We start from the raw sequence: 21136 nt of genomic DNA, 5'->3' as shown, positions 1-21136 counted from the left end.
TTATTCGACTCAACACCTGACGTTAGGGCCAGAAACAAACTGTTTGCTCTGGATGAAGATTCTTGCCCCGATGATGTATCCGCGACTTCGGATTGTGCATTCTCTCCGAATACAGACCTGTACTCCTCTACGATATCGGCTTCGTTACTATCTGATACTTTGTAAACGAGAAAACAATTCGATCTACCGCTTGCTGTGAACTGTACACGAGAGGCTTCAGCCATTGCAGCCGCTGTCTTCACAATATCCGATGTTGATTTTGGAATATGGGTTTCTCTGACCGGGGCTAAAGGAGTGATTGTTTCGATGAAGTCAAAGAGTTTTAACAGAAGCTTTCGCATGTGATAGCGTCGTCTCAACAGAAACCGCTTTAGGGCGTCATTCAGATTTTCGCATGGATTATTCGTTGAAGCGAGTCCTGTAGGCGTTTGATATGCTTGCCACTGCCAATAGCGACCTGAAAGCCGCTGCGCTTCGAAGTAGTCAGCAAACGAGGCAAGTTGTGTCACCGCCCTCCACTTCGATACTTCGGCTTCCTTGGTGAAGTTAAATTCCTCGTAGCTATTGGAGAAGTGCATGTCCAGTATTGCGCCCATTATACGATGGCGGTCTTTGATGGGAAGATGTTGAACACGCTTACGTACATTATAGAGTACGTGAAAAAAAAACATTGATTCAGCACATGGGAACGGACTCGACAGCTAGGTACTGAGCATCCTCAGCAAAGCCCATTACTGCTGAGACTCGCAGCGGTTTTCTTCGTACTTCTTGTACTAAGTATGCGAAGCTTCGAAAACATTCAGTGTATTCGAAGGCTGTTCTCCGGCTAACGACAAAAATGCTCCCACTTGGTAGGCTCTAGACCTGTCCGTTAAGCCGCAGGTAATAACTGGATATCCGATATTGCTGAGCTTGAAGGTCGCGCCCAGAATGAAATTGACATTATTCATCGCTAAAAAAATAGCAAACAAGCATCTATCATTGCCAATGACGAAATCCTAATTATGAACGAATGAGCATCACTCCCGGACCCGACGTAGGCATAGCCTTCTCTGTCCATCTTAGATCCAAACAAAAAAGCTGTGTTTGGTGACAAGCTAGGGCAGTAGCTTCGTAATCGCACCAAATCCTGTATAGATTTTCGTGAGTTTTTGGATCCTTGCTCACGTCGAATTCGCTTCGGTGCATTTCGAATCTGCTTTAGGTCTGGCCACCCACGGCTAGTCACTTGCATGTTCTCTTGCCTTTTCAAGTTTACCATAATGAGCCTCGGTGGTATCCCTATCTCATCCTGCGCTGCTAGGAACGTCTTCATAGCAAGTGTTATTCGATGTGGGTGCGCTGCTGAGCAAGGAAAGACACCCCGAACGTGGCCATGATGATTGACCCAAATAGTCCGTGTGTCTTGGGCAGAGCAAGTGAACACTTTCCATAGGAGTAGACAATTACCATTACCACTACAGCTCTTGCTAGTGTACTGAAGTCGTCTTTCGGTCATTATGTGCTGACCTCCACAAATCCGGCAAACGTCAAAGTCGCGTTTTAAGAAAACAGCTGAGCAGCACATCGAATCCTCGCAAAAGACCTCAAATGCTTCTTGAGAGCTTTGTACAGAAAGCTGACGCCATCCCTCCATTGTTGTCTTCTCCCTCGTTTTTCCTTTTGACGTTTTGTGGGAAACTCCTTCACTTGCGCTATAAATGTGTGCATTTCATAGTTTTTTATGTTAGACACTATTAATAACTGTTTTAGCCACGTTGCATAATACAATGATGAATTTATCTATGCATAATTACGCCGGCTGGGCAGTATATTTGGACCCCGCATTGGACGTCTACCAAAAATGACCTATGCAGGTGACATACCTGCAGCAGATATGCCAGACGCAGAATAGGTATATGTCGGGCATACCCCGCAGTCAGTCTACCACTAATGTCACAAATGGTAATTTTGCGTCCGGCTACAACTGTCCGATTTATTTACCGGGTATGCGATTTTGAGTATATTCAGAATGAAACCCGTCGATTTTAGCCGGACATTATTGAGTCAAACTTCTTCTACTTTCCGAGCTTCAAGTTTGATTCTCAGTGTTGAATCTCTCCCCCAAGGTAATGGACTCCGAGGACGAGACGGCTATGATGCTGTGGCTCTGCGAAGGCTTCATCGGGTTGGAGCAGGAGGTGCGTGACGCCCGTACCGGGCTCTATAAAGTGCTGCTGGAGGACGCGTGGCGAATCGCCATGCGCAGCCAGCACTACCTCACAGTCCAGTGCTTGGATCTCCCGTGCGACTCGGCTTGGATGCAGCTCTACGAGCATGGCACCGACATCAACTTCCTGAGGTACGACACCGTCATTTCGTTTTGTTTCGTTCCAAGTGAAAGTTCTAATTGTTTTGTCTTTAGGGCTTCTTTTTCTCAGTTGCTGATTAGGTTCTCCAACTTCTACTATATGCCTTCACCTGCGTGTAGAGGGCGACCTCCCAAGCTCCGCTACGTACATTAAGTCCTTGGACTTCTCCTTTGCTTCTATGTTGACTCCATGGAACAAAGCACGCTTTGCATGCTGTTTGGTCTACCGCCGAGCACGTTATCGAGGACCCTACGACGGGCTGAAAAAGCGTTGGCCCAGGCGCTGGATGGCTACGCTCCGGCGCGAATAGCATGACCATCACCTTCTCGTCAGTTGAAACTAGCTCGCATGGTAGAAGCTCGGGAGCCACTTCTGAAGCACACGTTCGGCTTTATCGACGGCAAGAATCTACGCGTACGTTTAATGCCGCTTATATAACGTCAACCCTGCCGTAACTAAGCTCTAATTTGTGGTTTGTATTAGGTAATGCAACCGTCTTCAGCTGATCTACAGAATGCTATGTATAATGGCTGGCTTCACGCAGTATTCGTCACCGGGACGATCTGCTTTGCGGCCGATGGCTGCATTATATGGAGCAAGCATAATTGTCCGGGTTCTTGGAACGACTCCGACACTTCGCTGGGGTTCCGTGACAAGTTGCTGGATCCAATCTACTGCCCAGACCAGCGGATGAACGTGGTCTCCGACTCTGCGTTCCCTTGTTCAGTAGCCATGACTGGCCGGATCCTGACACCACTCAAGGACGGGGATCTCGAACGCGTTCTGCCTTCACTCCGAAGTTCTGCGCGCACGCTGCACAATGCTATCACCTCCGTCCGGCAGGCGGCGGAGTGGGGCATGGGAAGTATCCAAAAGGTTTACTCGCGCTTGAATCTGCCGCTGCCGTACGACCCAGCAGTCCGTGGTACCCGTATCAATAACCTCTTTCGAATGGCAAACTACCGTGTTCGCACTGTCGGGATCTCGCAGATCCGGACCACATTCAGCGGCGCGATGGAGGTCCCTATGTTGCCGCAGTAGCAACAAATCAGCCGCTGGTCTTCTACGAGTAACTGTAACGAGGACGAGAAGAACATTTGCTTGCGTTCGTATTTGGTAGTTACCTGGGGTTAATGGAAATCAACACTACATATGAACAGCTCCTCCTTTTGCATGCTTCGGTTTTTCTTGTGAGAGTTCGATCCGACGGCAACGATTGAGATTTCGGTCACCTGTATGATCTGGTCCATGGACGTTTACCCCTTCTTAGTAAGCGCGTCGATGAAGAGCAGCAACTCCTGGGTGCGGCACGTGCATCTTCCCTATCGCGACGAGCACGCTCCTCCATCTCCAGCTTCTCTTGGCGCCTTGCCTCTTTGACTTCAGCCTTTTCAGCGCGCTGGCGTTCCTCCTTTGCCTGCGCGGCATCGCGACGACGCTGGTCTTCCTCCAAAGGACGCGTCTCTGCCTTGCGTTCGCTGTCCTCTCGCAGCATCAGCATCATTTCAAACATGGAGCTTCCCATGCTGTTACTGGATTTCTCGATGCTGCAGAACTTGTCCTTTAGCAGAGTAGTTGCCTTAATCGCACGGGCTCGCTTGGCCTTAGCGTAGCTGGCCTCCGTGATATCTTTGTCATCCTCTTGAAGAGCTCGCTTGGCTCCGACTGTGTCGCGGAACGTGTAGAGATTGGTGCCCCCAAGCCGGTTTGAGTAGTCGATCAATGTTGGGTGGCGCAGAGCTTCCTGTTCGTCTGCACCTCCAGGCTTATATCCACGGGCTGCGGGTAGAGGCAATGGAGCAGTCGAGGAACAAGCGGTGACTGCATCGTCCGCCATATTCGGCGTCTTCTTCAGCCGAAGGCTCCGTCTGGTTGACGGTGCAACCACCCCGTCAGCGGTGTCGAGGCAAAAGCTTCCAAGCCGACAATAGGCATCGTGGGAGCCTCTTGAAGCTCGCCGACGGTTGCGGGCACTTCGCTGCCAGTGCTCTTTTCACCGTGAACGATGGCATGTTCGTCGGTGAGGACATCCTCCGGCTCAAAGTCGAAGCACAGGTCCCCCAATGGATCTGGGTCGTCTTCCTCGTCGGCGCATCCGTCCTCGTCAGCAGCGTCGTTCATCTCGACGACGCTAGCCTTCTCGTCGAGGGCCTTTTTCAGCAGCTTAGCTTGTTTGACATGCGGGGGCATGTTCGGTTCACCGGTCGGCTTCCTCAAGCCGTACAGCGCCTTGAACTTGCGCCTAAGACTATCGTAGTCGCGCTCAGCCCAGCCACACACACGGCTCAAGTTGTAGGCGTCAGATAGCCTCTTCCACTCGTCCATGTCAAGTGGAAGGCGATCCCCCACGAGCTCGAGCAGTCTGGCGACTTCAGCGAGCTTGTAGTTAGGGCTACCGGAGCTCTTCACCATCGTTGCTGTAGAAAACAACAACACACTTTAGTACAGCTTCCAGAGTAAGAATGGCGACGTGCCGTTGAAGGCAGCGAGCGTACCGGGGTGAGGTATGCGAGGGCGGTAGGTCGGGGTTTGGGTGAGCTTGTGCTTGAGCCGGCAGAATTGAAAATGAAAGACAAAAGCGGCTCCGCCGACGGCGTTGGCGCCAATGCGTTGGGCTGCACAACGTGCCTCCACCACCAAATGTGAAGCGTCCAGCCTTCGCTCTACTTCAAGGCGCCAAATTAGTGCGCCCAAACTTGAAAGCCGTGGGCTACGTGCCCATCAACATCCGAGCCTTGGCGCGATATCCTGAAAGGGCGTTATCGAACGGTTTAGAACTACCCTCTCACCTCATCGACAACTCCATCTTCTTCTGTGATCATCTGCAACACAACCGGGCTGAAAGTTAGAGAACTGCTTTCATTTATAACATGTAAACACAGGCATCAACGCACCCTACTCGTCCAGAAGCTATTCCTTTCGTCGCTAAGCCTCACAACGTTACGGGTCCGCTTGGTCTTAAATGCTTCGGTAGCGGCACTCCGTCGATCGACATCGGCATACAAACCAGAGATCGTCTCCATAGTCTGCCGTGATCTCTTGTCCTCGCTGAATATATTCGGTGGTGGCTACGACGACGGTAGTCCTGCGGCCGTTGGACACCTCCACGAAGGACGCCACCGGATCACACGAGTGATTCACAACCGCATTAGGCCACCGAGGCGCTCCGCGTTAATTGCAACCCGGACCGGCCGGTTTGGTCTTTCTGGGCGCTGGTTCATCACCAAACGGAACCCTCCGTTACGTGGGCGGTTGGCGCGCGACAAACTGACGTGCTCCATTTCGCCCAAATATTGGCCGATCACCTCCCCAGCAGGAATGTCCTCGCCGGCAACCACACAAAGAGCTCAAGTGCGCACGTTCCTCCCCAAAAAGATCTTGTCTGACTCGCGCAGTCCGTTCCCGCATTGACCTCCGTACGGGCACGAATTCACATTGCAGTATATGTGCATGAGCGCATTTCGACACGAACCGACTCGGCATGGCTCAAAGCAGGTACACCAGCCCTCGTGGGGTACGCTGGGGAAGACAGTACCCAGCGGGCTGTACATCTCGCGGAGCCACGCCACGTTGCTCGGCCACTTGGCCAGGATGAACTCGTTGTATCCGCGCGCAACCCGACGCCGCGGTTGTACTCCAACATCGGAACTGGTCCGTATGAGTCCTCTCGCATTCACAGTAGGAGGCGGTGTGTGGCTCCCCCCTCACGAGACTGACGTGTCCTTGCGTACGGCAACGTAGCTGCTTGTCGGTCGCGCTGAGAGCGGAGTCGAGAGCGCGGCGGACCTCGCGCAGACGACGTAGTGGTCGCTGCTGATGGTGGACTTGGTGCCGACTCCAACAGCACTGGCGATGACGTCGTCGGACTGCCTATGATACGAATGGGCTGCACCTTCATATCACATCCCTGAGAATGAGACTGGCTTGTTGAGGGCTCGACGCATGCAATGCGCTGCGGTGTCAACAACGGAGGCGTCAAGGTCCCCGTTGAACGGGGAGCTAGCCACGTAGGCGTCATTGTCCCTGTAGAACTCGGAGACGATAGCCAGTCGGACGTCGACGATCCATCGACGTCAATCGCGGTGTCTTCAGTGTAATGGTGCGAGGCGGCGGCCTCGCTGGTCTTGTTGCGAGCGCTGGTCACGCTGCGGGCGGAGGCCCTGTTGGTCTTGCTGAGTGTGCTGGTCTCGCGGGCCTTGCCAGTCTTGCTGCGGGCCCTGGTCTTGATGCTGGCGCTGGTCTCGGAGGCTATGCCGGTCTTGCCTCGTGGCTCCCACCGCCTATTTAGCAAGCTGGGCGGAGTGTTCTCCTCGTCGCTGCTCGTATCCGCGAAGCAGCGCAGCCGCCAGTACGACTCAATGTGAGCACCACGCGTCATGAGCCCTGCTTGCATACGCACGTCTCGTTAGCTTAGAACCACAACGATTTTCCGCACCAAAGCGCACCTGTGTCTGGAATAGTAGAGTCTTCGCGGTGGGTTTGAATGTGAAAAGTGGAATTCCCCCAAAGATATATGTCGCCTGGAGTGTAGGTGAATGTTGGCCGTCTTAAAGCATACAAATTTCAAGATGTTCAGTTAAGATGGGTTCGCGTCTTAAACCCTGACTGCGGAGACGATATCTGTGTCCTGCAAGATCTGTGCCCTGGCATATGATCGGCATATTTGCTGCAGGTATGCCACCTACACAGGTCATTTTTGGTAGACGTCCATTGAATGATAACCTCCATTCTGCGTAACTTGTATAATTTTACCCCGTCTGGTACGGACAGATCCCATGTTTGTATATTCGGTATTAAAATCTGTATATTCTGACATCCTCCTCGTACAAAGGGTGTTTAAACGGTGCATTAGAAAGGGTACAGTGTACCCAAAGAGTCTTTACTCTGTAGGATGCCGAATAGAAGCCCCTCGGGAAGGATGATCATTTTTTCTACTTCAATTAAATCAAGTTGGCAAAATTAAGGGTAATTACGCATCGCACCACGTAAATATAGTTATCACACCGGTAAAAACTGTATAAACTGTTTAAGCGTCACATGTGTCTTTAATCAGACTGTCTTTACCAGCACTGCGCTACCGTTGATGTAACGGGTACGTAGCCCTTAGAATACCCCTAGTTACATGAGGTGTGACACGTCATACTTCGGAATATTTGGTACAAGGTACCAAGGTCGTCCAAAGCAAACCATTGGCTGATGACATTGCTTTTCTAAAGGTGACTTATAGTTTGTATTAAACCCAAGCTTAGCCTACCTATAAATATACTCAGTTTACAGCCTACCTTAAATTGGCCACTTCGCTCTCCTTTCGGTAATAAGGGACCTGTGAACTGCCGTTCACCGAGGGTTTGTATACTCTCGGAAGCCAACTTCCTCTAGCGCAAGATGCTGTGTGACCCCGTCACACTTGGTAGCACTAGTAGTCAATCCACGCCACCGCGGGTAGACTACCTGAACCTCTCCGAAGCTCGTTGCCATGGATAGGAACGACTTCGCCCATTTGAACGACTCACAGTTCAAGTCAATTCGTAAGATGGCAGGCATCTTCGGGATGGAGGCCCTGCAGAGCCGGTGGTGTCAACACCGGCCGAGCAGCTCGAGCGCGTCAATGCTTTTGACGCTTACGAGCAGGGACTCATCGCGCATGTGCGGGAGACCCTGCAGGCTCCGGCGGCGGAAGCAAATTCGCCACACCCGAAACCAATACGGCTGAAGGTTAGGCCGTATGAAGGGAAGGAAGGTGAGAACCTTCACTTCTGGGTCCGAGAGGTAGAGCTCGCGATGGACGCGGCTCTGATCTCGACCGAGCAATTTCGCGTTGCTTTTGCTGTCTCCGACCTTAGCGACCATGCTAAGAGTTGGGTGTACACACGGGAGGCAACATCCCCTGAATGTTTCACCTCCCGGGCTCAGCTGTGTGAACAGTTCCGAGCCGCGTTCCTCCCGGCGAACTACGAGTACCGCCAGTGTTTGCGCTTCCTCTCGTGCTAACAAGGGAGGCGTGAGCTGCACGAGAACGTCCAAGAGATACGGGAGCTCACGGCGTCCCTTGTGTGAAGCCCACTTAACGAGCACATCAAGATGACTGTGTTCATGGAGGGCCTTCGAGTGGGTCCAGCGCGCACTCAGCTGTTCCAGGTGCAGTCAAGTACCCTTGAAGAGGCGATTCAAGTGGCTCTTTACGAAGAATACAGCCATCGCCAGGCGCGTACGCCGGCCTCAGCATGACCTGGGAGTTCCTTGTCGACTCTCGGTCGAGCGAGCCCCAGCGGACTAGTTCCCATGGGACTCGGGTCCGCCGAGCAGCGCGACATCCACTGCTTCGGATGCGGGAAGATGGACCACTTCAAGCGCGACTGCCCCGCGGAAAGGCTCCGCAGTCGGGCTTTTCCCAAGCCCGTCCTCAAGGGTCGCTGGCAGAAGCCAGGATCCCGGAAACAGGGGAGCGCCAGAAACCAGTAGGGGCGGGGCGCCCTACAGGGGAAGAACTAAGTCTTCGTGAAGGGTGCGCGGGTGGCGCGTACCACGGGGACTTAGCCCCTGAGAGTCTCACTCTCGAATTGGCGAAGAGCAGCGGCGGGTTGCTCGTAGTACACGGAAGTGTACGGGGATACGATCATCCCTTTAAAATCTTGATCGATTCTGGGGCGTCGAAGAATATCGCACGCCGCCAGACGGTTGCTCGTAATAGCAACAAGTTGTCCGATGCTTTGAGAGAAAGCAATGGCAACGGGACGGTGTCAGTGCGACTGGCCGACGGGAAGGTCGTCACTGTCCCCAACGTCCACGTGGATCTGGCAGTCAAGTTTAAATACTTTGACAGCCTCGAACAGCTCACTATCTCGACATGGATCCATACGATATGATCCTGGGCATGCCCTGGCTTGAGGAGCACGACCCCTGGATCGAATGGCGAGGCAAGGCAATCGGTGCCAGCCGCCCTGCGCAGTCCGACAGAGCATTGGTGGGTCACGTTCCCACCACTGTCAGGACCCGGGGCGCCCGCGAGGGCTGCCAGGGTACCAAAGCATCCGGCAGATGCTTGGGAGTCGTCGACGTATATGACGACTCCGTGGATGCTCGGACGGTGGCAGCGCCCAGAGGAGGCGCTGGCCAAGTGGGTAACTTAGGTCCACAAGCGAGTAATATAGCTCCGCAGACAGCTGCAGCTGTCACAAACACTGGCAATAGCGTGTTCAAGGTGGGTAACAGAGTTCCACACACGGTCGCCCAGACCTTAACTGAAGCGGAAGACGTCAGATACGCTTCCTGTGTGGGTAACACAGTACCACACGAGGCCACTAGTGCCTCGGATGTCGGCGCTCCGACATCCCCAGACGTGAGTAACAAAGATCCACGTCACGGTCGCCGTCGACGACGACGCCGCCGCCAAACGTCGGATCTGAACTTCGTTCAGATCGACGTCGCTTCAAGCGACTCGGAGTCCAGGGCCCGAGCTCCTCCGACAAGGCCGGTGGAAGAGTGTTATCACATCTTCGATGGCGAGACCGGTTTACCCGTCAAGGCATCTGGTGTCCACTTGGAACCGTTCCCAGAGGTTGCAGAGATACTGAACCTCGAGGAAATGACGGTCGAGGCTTTCCTGGCCAACCCCAAAGCTGGAAAGGTTGCCGAGATGGCGCTCAGAAAACCTGAGACCACTTGGGAGACGCTGAACTCCTCCTCTGTCTTGGACGAGGACGCCCTGGAAAACTTGAACTAGCAGCGTCAGACGCGCTTGGATTCCGAGATCTTTAAGACCCAAGGATCCGGTGTATCCTTTGGTGGCGGAGTATACGGACGTGGTGAACAAACACCCACCGACCCAACTCCCACCAGATCGAGGCGTACGGCTTGAGATTGATATCGCTCCTGGCACAAAGTACTGTGTCACGAGGCAATGGCCTCTTCCGCGCGAACAGTGCGAGGTCATTGATGCCTTCTTCGCTGCGAAAGCGAAGGCAGGCATGGTGCGGGAGTCGAAGTCCGCGCCCTCGACGCCAACTTTCTACGTTCGGAAGCCAAACGGAAAGTGGCGTCTAGTTCATGCTTATAACAAGCTGAACAACGCGACGGTGCCGGCCTAAACACCAATCCCACGAAAGTCGTGTTGTTAAACAACATGGCCGGAAGCGTACTGTACAGTGCGCTAGATTTGGTAGACGCATACTACCAGATCCTGATGCGAGAGGGCGACATCCCGCTCACCGCGGTGAGCACACCAAGCGGTATGCTTTGGGAGTGGCTCGTCATGCCGCAGGGCTTATCTAATGCCCCGGCGACGTTCAACCGCTTGGTGACGCAATTGTTCCGGCCACTACGTGCCTTCGTACAGACGTACTTTGACGACATCTTCGTCCATAGCCGTACCGAGGGAGGCAAGACGGCCATGGAGGTGCATCTGGGACACCTCTGTCGAGTGTTGGACGTGATGCGAGCGAACAAGCTCTACGCCACCACCGACAAGTGCGTCTTCGCGTCACCAGAGATTAAAGTTCTCGGCTGCTTCGTAAGCAATGTGGGCGTTTGGGCTGACCCAGACAAGGTCAAGGCATAGCAGCATAGTCAACGCCCCGATCCAAGAAGGATCTTCGAAAGTGGTTGGGCTTGGCCAACTACCTTCACAAGTACAGCGCAGGGTACGGGGGTTTAGCTAAGCCCTTGTCGGCCTCCTTCAGAAGGACGTCGACTGGCACTGGGAGCAAGAGCACCAGGATGCCTTTGACAGCATCAAGGCCAGCCTCCAAGAGGCCCCTGTCCTGGCCATGCTGGACGAGACGAAGACGTTTAGCGTCGTCTGCGATGTCTCCGATTACGCCATCGGGTGTGCCATGCTGCAGGCCGACACGGCTGGACATGAACGAGTCATCTCGTTCCAGCCCCGGCAGCTCAAAGCCGCAGAACGGAACTACCCTGTCTACGACAAGGAGCTCCTGGCAATGAAGTATGCCCTTGTGTAGTGTCGGGTTCACCTTCTGGGCTCACGGCCCTTCGTGTACACAGACCACGCATCCTTGAGGACGGCGACAAATTAGCCTCACCTCTCCCAACGGATGGCGAGGTGGCTGTCCTTCTTCGCGGAGTACAACTTCCGCGTCGAGTACAAGCCGGGCAAGCTCAACGTGCTTGCGGACGCCCTCTCTCGGCGTTCTAACTATGAGTTGGTCCACATCACGCGGGTGACAACGGATCTATATGATCGGATACGCATGGCGTATCGGGACGATGAGGCTGTCGCGCCTATCGTCAAGTTCCTTATGGCAGGAACGAGCGCGAAATCCGACTGGCTCTCGTCGCGACAGCGCTCGCGGCTCCACCGATATGAGTTGAAGGATGGACTCCTCTAGCATCGGGTGGAGCCCACGATTCCTCCACGGGTGGTCGTACCCAACGACGAGGATCTGAAGCTCGATATCCTCGCGGAGGCGCACGCCGCGCCCTCCAGCGGCCACTTGGGCCGCGAGAAGACCTTCCTGTCGGTCTCTCAGGCCTTCTGGTGGACCCACATGTACAAGTGGGTCGCCGATACGTGAAGACATGTGAAAAATGTCAGCGGGGCAAGCCCGCAGGGTACTCTTCGGCTCCACTACAGAGTCTGCCTGTACCGGCTGACTGCTGGAAGTCGATGAGTCTTGACTTCATCTTTGGGCTACCCGCCGACGGACACGACAACACCGGAATTTTGGTGTTCGTGTGTCGGCTGAACAAGATGGTACATCTTGCTCCGGTTCCCGCTACTGCTACGGGCGAACAAACCGCAAGGTTGCTCGTCGATGGCGTGTTCCGCTATCACGGTCCCCCAGAGACGATTGACTCAGACCGAGACCCGCGGTTCATGGCTGCGTTTTGGAAAAAGCTGTTTCCTTTACTGGAAACTTGTCTGCCGATGTCCACTGCGGACCATCCACAGACAGACGGCCAGACCGAGCGCGTCAATCGAGTGCTCGAGGACACTCTACGCAGTGTGTGTGCGGAAGCACCACGTACGTGGTCGACGCAGCTTCCAGTTGTTGAGTCAGCGCTCAGCAACGCGGTGCACGCGTCCACGGGGTTCACGCCGCTCTACTTGAACGGCTTCCGTCACCCTAGCGTACCTCTCACTCTTCGAGGAGATACTGACTCCTCTATTCTAAGTGGGGGAGAGGCTCGGAAAGCTCTTTCCTCCCAGGTCTCGGATGTGAGACCAGTTTCGTTGCGAAAACAAGTGGAATTCTTTATGGATACCAAGCTGAGCGTTGTCAGCAGGGTCCTCGATGCCATGGCAGCGGCCTAGGACAGGCAAAAGAAATACTCAGACAAACATGGAAGAGGAAACTTAAGTGTATTTAAAGTGAGAAACTTAGTGCTATTAGACACGAGGAACCTACCTCTAGACACTGTCAGCTCTGTCGGCAGCAACAAGCTAACGCACCGCTTCTTCGGACCATTTGCAGTCCTGGCCAGACATGGTGCGTCCTACATCATCGACCTGCCAAAGTCAATAACGACGCACCCGACGTTCTACGTTGGACCGTGAGTTGTGTGTTTTTGTGGGATTTTTGCTGGCGAGATCTATCGCCCTTAACAAGGAGAAATTGGCGAACCACTGGCGAACGACCGATGAAGGTTGAATCTCACGCGGCTGCTTCGGTCAGCTCATGACCCGCGACCGTTTCATGCACCTGTCACGCAACTTACACTTCAGTTCTAACATCGACGCACGAGCGGCCACAGATCGAGCCGGGAAATTACGACCCGTGATTGATGCACTTCAGAATCATTTCGCTGCTGGCTTTACTCCCCCGGTCGTCATGACCTTCGACGAGGCCATGCTTCCTCTCGGTCGACGCTTAACAGAATGAGGGTCTACATGAAAGACAGGCCCCCTAAATGGGGCACAAGTTGTTCATGTTGTGCTGCTCCACAACCGCCTACTGCATTCGGTTAGTAGCAGGTGTGACTTCGGACACACCTGCAATTTGTTTTTGGTCCTAAAGTTCTCTTATCATGTATCATACATACTAACTTCAATTGTATGTTGTATCTTAAGGCTTTGAAGCGTACTGCGGTAAAAAAGAGTGTGCTGGTAGCACCAGCTCCACGGACTATAAGTTTGACCCAGCAGCAGTCGTTCGCAATCTCAAAGAAGTATCCGGTCCGATGGCACCGGAAAACGGCGACATGCGACTCGTAGTGACCGACAGATTCTACACAGCGATTCCACTTTCCATGCATTGCTCACTAAGGGATTTTACTCAATAGGGACTGTCCGTACCGACAAGCAGGGGTTGAGTGAACAGTTGATCCCGAAGAAAAAGAAAGGTGAAGCGAAGAAGACCCAACAAGTACCAAAAATCGCCCTGCAAGTGCTGAACGTGGAACGTTCGTCGTCACAAAAGCCTCTCGTGTTCCTGACATGCGTCTGGTGCGCTGGTGGGGCACCCGTGCGGTCTATATGCTGCGTACCGGAGGCAGCGTGGAGATGAATCGTATTGTGCGCCGCGATAAGCTCACCGGAGACCAGCAAGAGAAAGCGTGCCCACGGATAGTGAAAAACTATCAAACATACATGGGAAGGTGAACGTACACGACCAGCTACGCTTACAACGGTAAGTACTCAAGTCACGTATTATACAAGATAGGGTGACTTCTAAACGTGTATGTTACATGTTGTAGGTAGTCGCTGCAGCTGTGTATCAAGTACAAGAAATATTACAAGTCACTATTTTTAGGTCTTGTTGACCTTGCTGTGATCAACGCCTTCATAATTTACAACGCTGGGCGTGTTGCCGCAAACATCTCCAAGCTTAGTCACGTCAAGTTTGTGAAGCAGTTGCGTCTTGAGCTGTGTCAACCGCGTGATATTGACTGGGAGAACTTGAGTATCAATGAGAACTTTCAAGCGGCACCTTTGAAACAAGTCCGGCGCCGACAATCCGCCCACCAACCCTTGCAGAACGACGGATGGCGACCAGGAAACAATCAATCAGGAAGAAAACGGAGAACAAGGGCGTGTAAGGTTTGTTCGATCCTCAAGGGGACTGACAATGCCCGAGGGGGTGACTCTTCTACTTACTGCAGCGCATGCAAGCTACCGACCGCATCGAAGAGATCCCTCGTGTGGCGTGTCTTCCTATGTGAAAAAAATACGACACACCCACAACGGCGCCGCAATGTCTAGTTTTGACATTTGGCACAAGGCCTGGCGCAATGGAAGCGTGCTACCTACGCAGGCCGGTAAGAAGCGCCAGATCCGCGCGCGACGGCCTGGAGCACGAATGGAGGTCGACACTAACGCAGAGAGCGAGGTCGATGGCAGAGATACCGAGGAGCACCGAGAACGTACAATCTAGTGATGAGTGTGCAGATGCTGCTCGAGAGCGGGCCCGTCTGGCAACCGAAACTGAGGTTGCTGACTAATCATTTGCTTGCGTCCGTAAATATCTACTTAGTTTCACTACGGGCTTTTGGTGCGTCATGGAATTTTTTTACATCTGATTTTTTGCATCTATTATGTACTTCTGTTTCTTATTTTTGTTCAGTCTCCACACGACTTTTTCACAATCCCGCCCCGGTTTTACTGACAAGCATACAGCTTAGTAGTGATACCACGTATTTCTGCAACTCTTGTAATAAATATACAGTGGAGGTCCAAGATAAGTTGAGAGCCTCTCGTCTACGAGTAGGATACCACGTATTTCTGCAACTCTTGTAATAAATATACAGTGGAGGTCCAAGATAAGTTGAGAGCCTCTCGTCTACGAGTAGGGTTAGCTTGAGGCTATCCACTATACAAGTTACCAAACGTGTTGATTTTTGTAAGCAAACCCGTACCCTCACATACACGTTAGAGTGCATAGGGTTTAGTGAGATGGTGGGGCCGAAAACGGCTCGGTTTTAAGGGGTTAAGCGATATTTTGATCCGCAGGGGGTTGCTGACTCGAAGGCCCACCTTGGCCCATCTCCTCGAAGCGAGGGCCGGCCACAGACGTCGACGAAGGCGTCAGAGCAGGCACCCAAGCCTTGGTCTGAACGGCAAAGCTGCGGTTAAGCCCACACGCAGGAGGGGCTCCGTACGAACGGACCCCGGAGCCATACGCCGAGTACGTTGAGTGCGCCGGGTACGCACCATAAGCGTACGACTGGGAGTGCGCCGAAGGCGGCTCCGGACGTGGCAGCAGAGCCTCGATCCGTCGGATCATGCGGAAGGCCTCGTCCAGATAGGACGAAGAGGCCCGCCGGTCCACCCGCAGACGCAGGCTCGCGACCTCACGCTCCAACAGGTCCAGGCGGCCAGCAAGACGAGCGAGCTCGCCCTGATTCCCGGTCTGGGTGGTAGCATCACCGCCAGTCCCAAGGCCAAGTGCAATCTCAAGCACGAGGACGCGTTGACGAAGGCGGTCAACCTCAGGCCTCCGTTTCGGACCCGCAGGAGAAGCACTCGGACGAGAGTGACGTTCGGGAGGCGCCGAGTACTCGTATTCGTACGAGGGCACCTCCGCCCCTGCTTGACCGGAATGGAGAAGTCCACTACCACGTGGAGCGGATCCTCCAGGAGCAACGGCGTCGCGGTAAGCGACAGATCCTCGTGAAGTGGAGGGGATATGCCCACTCCGAGAACTCATGGGAGCCGATTGAGAGGCTCCTGATTGACTGCCCGAAGGCTGTCGCAATCTGAGAACAGAAGCGGCGGCAGCCTCATAAGTAGTCCGGGGCTTCATGCTCGAATGGGGTACGGACGTTGACGACACTCCGTACCCGCGCTCATCGTAAGCGCTAGAAGCCGCACGCTTCAGAATGTCCCTTGGCAGCATGCGCTTGCTGACCATGTGGGCAAACCGAACACGAAGATCAATCTGGTTCAGGATGCGGGACAGCAGCTGATCTTCGTGGAGTTCCCGTAACTCCGAGGGTGATTACTTGAGAGACTCCACCCAAGCCCAGAACATGTCCTCACAAGAACGCCAGTTGGGACAGTTCTCGGGAAGAACCCAGGGGTAGCCCCAAAGAGAGAGACCACCCCGGTTTTCGGGCTTCTTACGACACGTCGTGAAGTCCTTAAGAGAGATACGGTGTGGCGCGAGAAGCATACACCGAGCCGCCTCCAAGTTGTCAACAAACAACTGCTCCTTTTGCACAAGGGTGCGCTCATAAACACCCCTAGAGATGTGGCCGCCAACAAGGCCACGAGGAGCGACGAGAAGCTACAGGAAGAGGTCAGCCCCAGAGCTCTCCTCGGGAGACCAATACCCTCTTGAGTTGATGGCAGTTTCCTGGCTGACGGGTGCCACCACCGAGCCCCCACGCGTACGCTGGGCAGCTTGAAGGTCCTCCCGCTGCTGGTTGAGGTCGTTAAAGATCTCCCGGGGCTCAGGAATAGCCCCCTCTTCCTCTTCCTCCTCCTTCTCGTCCTCTTCATCCGAGGAATCGAAGGGGCCCCTACGGGAGTACCCAGTCTCCTTCTCCTCGCGGAGTGGAGGCTTCGAAGCCGTACGCTTCTTAGAGGGCTTGGCGCCTTCGGCTTTAGCGGCCTTAGCACGCGCAAGACCCTCGGCAAGCGAGAGACGCTTGCGAGGTTTTTCTTCCTCGTCGCAACCAGCTTTTGGAGTGCCCTTAGCCTTGACGGCCGGGCTCTCAGAGTGCACCGACGTCCTGGGACTGTGATTACCGTGATCACTAGCGATCGACTGCACGCTGTCGTCTTTGTGCTCGCTGGGCACTGGGCTATGCCATCCCGTAGAGCCCACAGGAGCATCGTGCGTGCTCCCGGACTCGGCTTCGTCCTCACTGTCTGAGTCGAACTCAGCGAACCGAGGGTTCGGACGGTTGTCTGGGGAGGCTGAGGGTGACAAATGGCATTACTCCATAATGTCATTGATGTACAAGTGGTAAATGCAGTCTAGCGCTATCAGGTGTTAATGCCGCCAGTAGTAAATCCAGAAGTTGGACAACTTGCTGGAAGATTCCGAGTCCGGAGCGTCGGTTTGGTTTAAAAGGCTGTTCCTAATCTCACTTTGCTATTTGCATTCTCTCAGATAAGCAGTGCTCTCACTAGTTTAACTAGCTAACAGCCGCAACTCGCTCCATGACGGCTCGTCGCACAAACCGAAACCAAGGGGCTACTAAAGCTCCCGCTGATATCAGGGCGACCCATGGCATGGCGCCAATCCAGCTCGAGGCAGCAAACGCCGCTCCGGGTATTCCGTCTCTCCCTGTGATTCAAGCCGTAGCCCCTGGTGCGACCGAGCCCGACAATGAGCCTCGCCCTGCAATGGCAGGTGTGGCTGGAGAAACTAATGAGGATGGTGGTGAGAAGGAAACTGGAAGAATTGACTTGAGGAACGTGAAGATGGAACCTTTTTCTGGATTGATTTCCCCAGGAGCCTATGACTCTGGCGTCCGCGACTGGTGGAAGCAATTTGCAGATCAACTAGAGGACGCCTAGGTCCTTGCAGGACAACAGTGGTCGATGAATGCCAAACAGTCAGCGCTCTCGATTTTTCTTGTGGATTCCGCGAGGCGTTGGTTGAAAAATTACCGGATTGAGCATCCGAACGCGTTATTCGAAGATACAGGCAACGCATCGTAGCTATGTTCCGTCCCAATCTAACAGACCAAGAAATTATGCCCGGATTTATTCGGAGGGCAAGCGCCACAGAAACATACCAAGAGTACGCAGACAGACTCATGCAAATGGCTGACGGCCTAATGGGTGGTACCACCAACGCAGCTAACGTACAGCATGCCCTCGGTACGTTTTTGAGGCTGGCTCGGCCGCAGAGGAAGAACATCGTGCAAGCCCATGTACGTGGCAAGCGAGGTGCGCCTGGGAGTATTTTAAATGAAGCAGTTGGGTTCTTGTGCGAGCTGGCCCAGTCAAATGGCCGTCTGGGCGACTACAAGTGTCGCAAATTACTGACGGGTCCCGTGCAGCGCACACCGACAGCAAAACAAGAGGTTCTGACTCAAAGCCTAACAGCGCTAAGCCGAAGCCTAAGGCATACAGCCCGAAAGCGAACGTGGCAGTCGTCGAACGAAAGAGAAAACCTACCAAAATGCCTCGACGTGGCGGTATCGTGTGTTATATCTGCTCAGAAGAAGACCACACCGCCAGGTACCACCGCCAGCACCTGAGCAATATCACGGAAAAAACTAATCAGTCTCAAGCGCAAGGTGACTCGGAAAAACCGAAGGAGGCACGTGACTCAAAGGGCGAGTCCTCGGAAAGTGACTCAGCTTGAAGTTTCGGCGTTGGGTGGGGTCCGATCCTAGTGGATTCGGGCGCATCGCACCACCTGACGAGCCAAGTTGAAGGATTTGAAGTCGCCGATGACGACGTGACGCTCGCCATTCGAGTGGCTGACGGAAGAACGGTCATTGCGAAAGCGAAAGGCAGGCCACACATCAAGGCGCTTGTCCAAGACAGAAGCGGAAACGAGGTAGAGCGAGAGTTCCTAGCGGAAAATGTCTACTTGGTCGACAGGCTTCCTCACACTCTGCTATTGGTATCAGCTTTGCTGCGTGGCGGTCATACAGTAAGCTTTGGACCAGCCAGCTGCACCATAGCGGTGTCTCGAGGCAGGACAAGATGCATCGCGCGATTACGCGGCGGTGTGTACTCAGTGGTAACATCTCGGCAACATGATGCAGAGCTAAATGCAGCACACGGACTGTCAGCCGCAGCTCTCGGAAGAACTTTGGGAAATTGGCATAGGAGATTGGGTCATGTCAACTATGAAACTTTAAAGAAGATGGCTGGTGGAGGAGTCGTTCGAGGTCTACGCATAGCTCCCGGCCCAAAACCGTCCATGTGCACCGTATGCGCACTTACTAAAGCGACACGACAGTCAATCCCAAGAGCTCGGTCGAGACCCGACGAAGTAGCAGACGGTGTTTGCCACATCGACTTGGCCGGACCAATTTCTTCGATAACTTCGATGCCCCACGTATCGTTGTCCCTAACGACCCCGATCTGCGCTCACGGATTACCCATGAGTTTCATAATGCCCCGCTGGGGCTCATCTCGGTCGCGAGAAGACGTTTGCCGCTGTGTCACGCGACTTTTATTGGCCTCATTTGTATAAATGGGTACGCAAGTGGGTGCGCACCTGCGAGATCTGTCAGCGCGTGAAATCTGCTTCGTCGTCGCAGACTCCCCTGCGTCTACTACCATTGACCACCGAGGCCTGACGCTCGGTGTCGATGGACTTCATCTTTGGGCTCCCACCCGATGCTAAAAGACGTTCAGGTGTCTTGGTGTTTGTCGACCGCTTCAGCAAGATGGTCCACCTGATTCCAGTGTCGGATTCGATCACCGCGGCAGATACCGCGGTGCACTTCAACCAATGCGGTCTTCCGCCATCATGGCCTTCCTGAATCCATCGTCGCCGACCGCGACCCGCGCTTCACGTCGGGCCTTCTGGTCCAAGCTCTTCGCGCTACTGGGCTCGAAGCTTTCGATGTCCACGGTAACCCAACCGGAAACGGACGGCTAGACGGAGCGCGTAAATCGCGTCCTCGAAGACGTCCTTCGAAGCCATGCGACGTCGTTCTCCAGCTGGAGCTCGTTTTTGCCTCTGGCCGAGTTCGCGCTGAGCAACGCGGTACATGCGTCGACTGGGCTGACACCCTTCTTCATTAACAACGCGCGACACCCGCGTGTCCCTGCTCTCCTCGCCGTGGGACATCCCACAGCGCCGTGTGTCTCCACTCTGTGTGGGGAAGAAGCTGCCGACAAGCCGTCTACTCCAGCTCCGACGTCTCCGGCGGCAACACCGGTACTGGGTCAACCGGTACATACACCGGTTGCTAATAGTATCTCGAGTGTATCCCCAGTCCCTGCGTCGGTCAACGCAGTGACACGTTCCGCGGCGTCCCCGCTCGCAGCTTGGGCTAAACGTAACCTGATCAACCCCGGAGCCGCATCGAGCCCACTTGCGCCGGCTATCTACGCGCCGAAGCATGCGGCGCGACCAATTGATTCCGCAGTCGTCTCCGACTTCGTACTACAGCGCCAAGCGGTCACCCGCTATGTTCGTGACGCACTGCAGGACGCAGTGGACAAACAGAAAAAGAACGCTGACAAGACTGACCGCAAGAACACGGCCACGTTTCGGACAGGCGAACGAGTGCTCCTGTCGACTGAAGGTATCAGAAACTCTGCGGTTACCAACCTCGGCGCGAACAAACTCGCGCCGCGCTTTATTGGGGCGTTTACTGTAATCAATGCCATTATTGACGCTTACACTCTGGACAATCCTACGTCACTACGTCTGCATCCGACGTTTTACATCGGACGACTCAAGCAATATCACCCCGCTACAATTCCAGAGTCGTCTCAGCCTCATGAGCCGGAGCATGCGTCGAGCGACCTTCTCGACGGGCGCGGCGAGCCATCGATCCATCCGCATCAGGAGTCGGATCTCGAGGCTGTGTCCCCGTCTGTAAGCGACCGTGAACCGACCTCTCCAGCATCTGTAGCCGAGCAAGGATCTCCCAGTTCGACTAACGCAGCTGCGCACTCTCCCCGGTGGCCCGGGCAGTCCGATCGAGAGCCTCATCCAACACCTGCTGGGCATCCCAGTAGCGGTTCAACAAGTCGTTCTTGTTCTGGGCAGCAAGAACGTGAGCGTTATCGACGCGACGGCCCTCCTCCTGCTGTTGACGCTGCCGGAGATACCCGCTGGATTGTTGTACATTGTTGTCCACGAAGATCCACTTCGCGCTCCCAGGCGTCATCGTGGGCGAGCCCACGATGTTCCGGCCGACCGTCACTATCGGGTACGATAGCTCGGATTTCCTCCCGA

At 54.3% G+C, this 21136-nt stretch overlaps 1 protein-coding gene across 1 annotated transcript; it reads right to left on the bottom strand.

The window, feature by feature from the left end:
- Nucleotides 1-1002: 1002 nt before the first annotated feature.
- PITG_18427 (uncharacterized protein) lies at nt 1003-1567 on the bottom strand (the record flags this gene model as incomplete). Its single annotated transcript, XM_002896312.1, has 2 exons — nt 1003-1080; nt 1124-1567. The coding sequence occupies 2 exons, from the start codon at nt 1565-1567 to the stop codon at nt 1003-1005; spliced, it is 522 nt and encodes a 173-aa protein (XP_002896358.1).
- Between the last annotated feature and the right edge of the window lie 19569 nt (nt 1568-21136).

The sequence above is a fragment of the Phytophthora infestans genome, genomic scaffold, assembly GCF_000142945.1.
Source record: "Phytophthora infestans T30-4 supercont1.62 genomic scaffold, whole genome shotgun sequence".
Lineage (NCBI taxonomy): Eukaryota > Oomycota > Peronosporomycetes > Peronosporales > Peronosporaceae > Phytophthora > Phytophthora infestans.
Note: the sequence above shows the minus strand (reverse complement) of the source record. Positions and strands in the feature narration are given on the sequence as shown.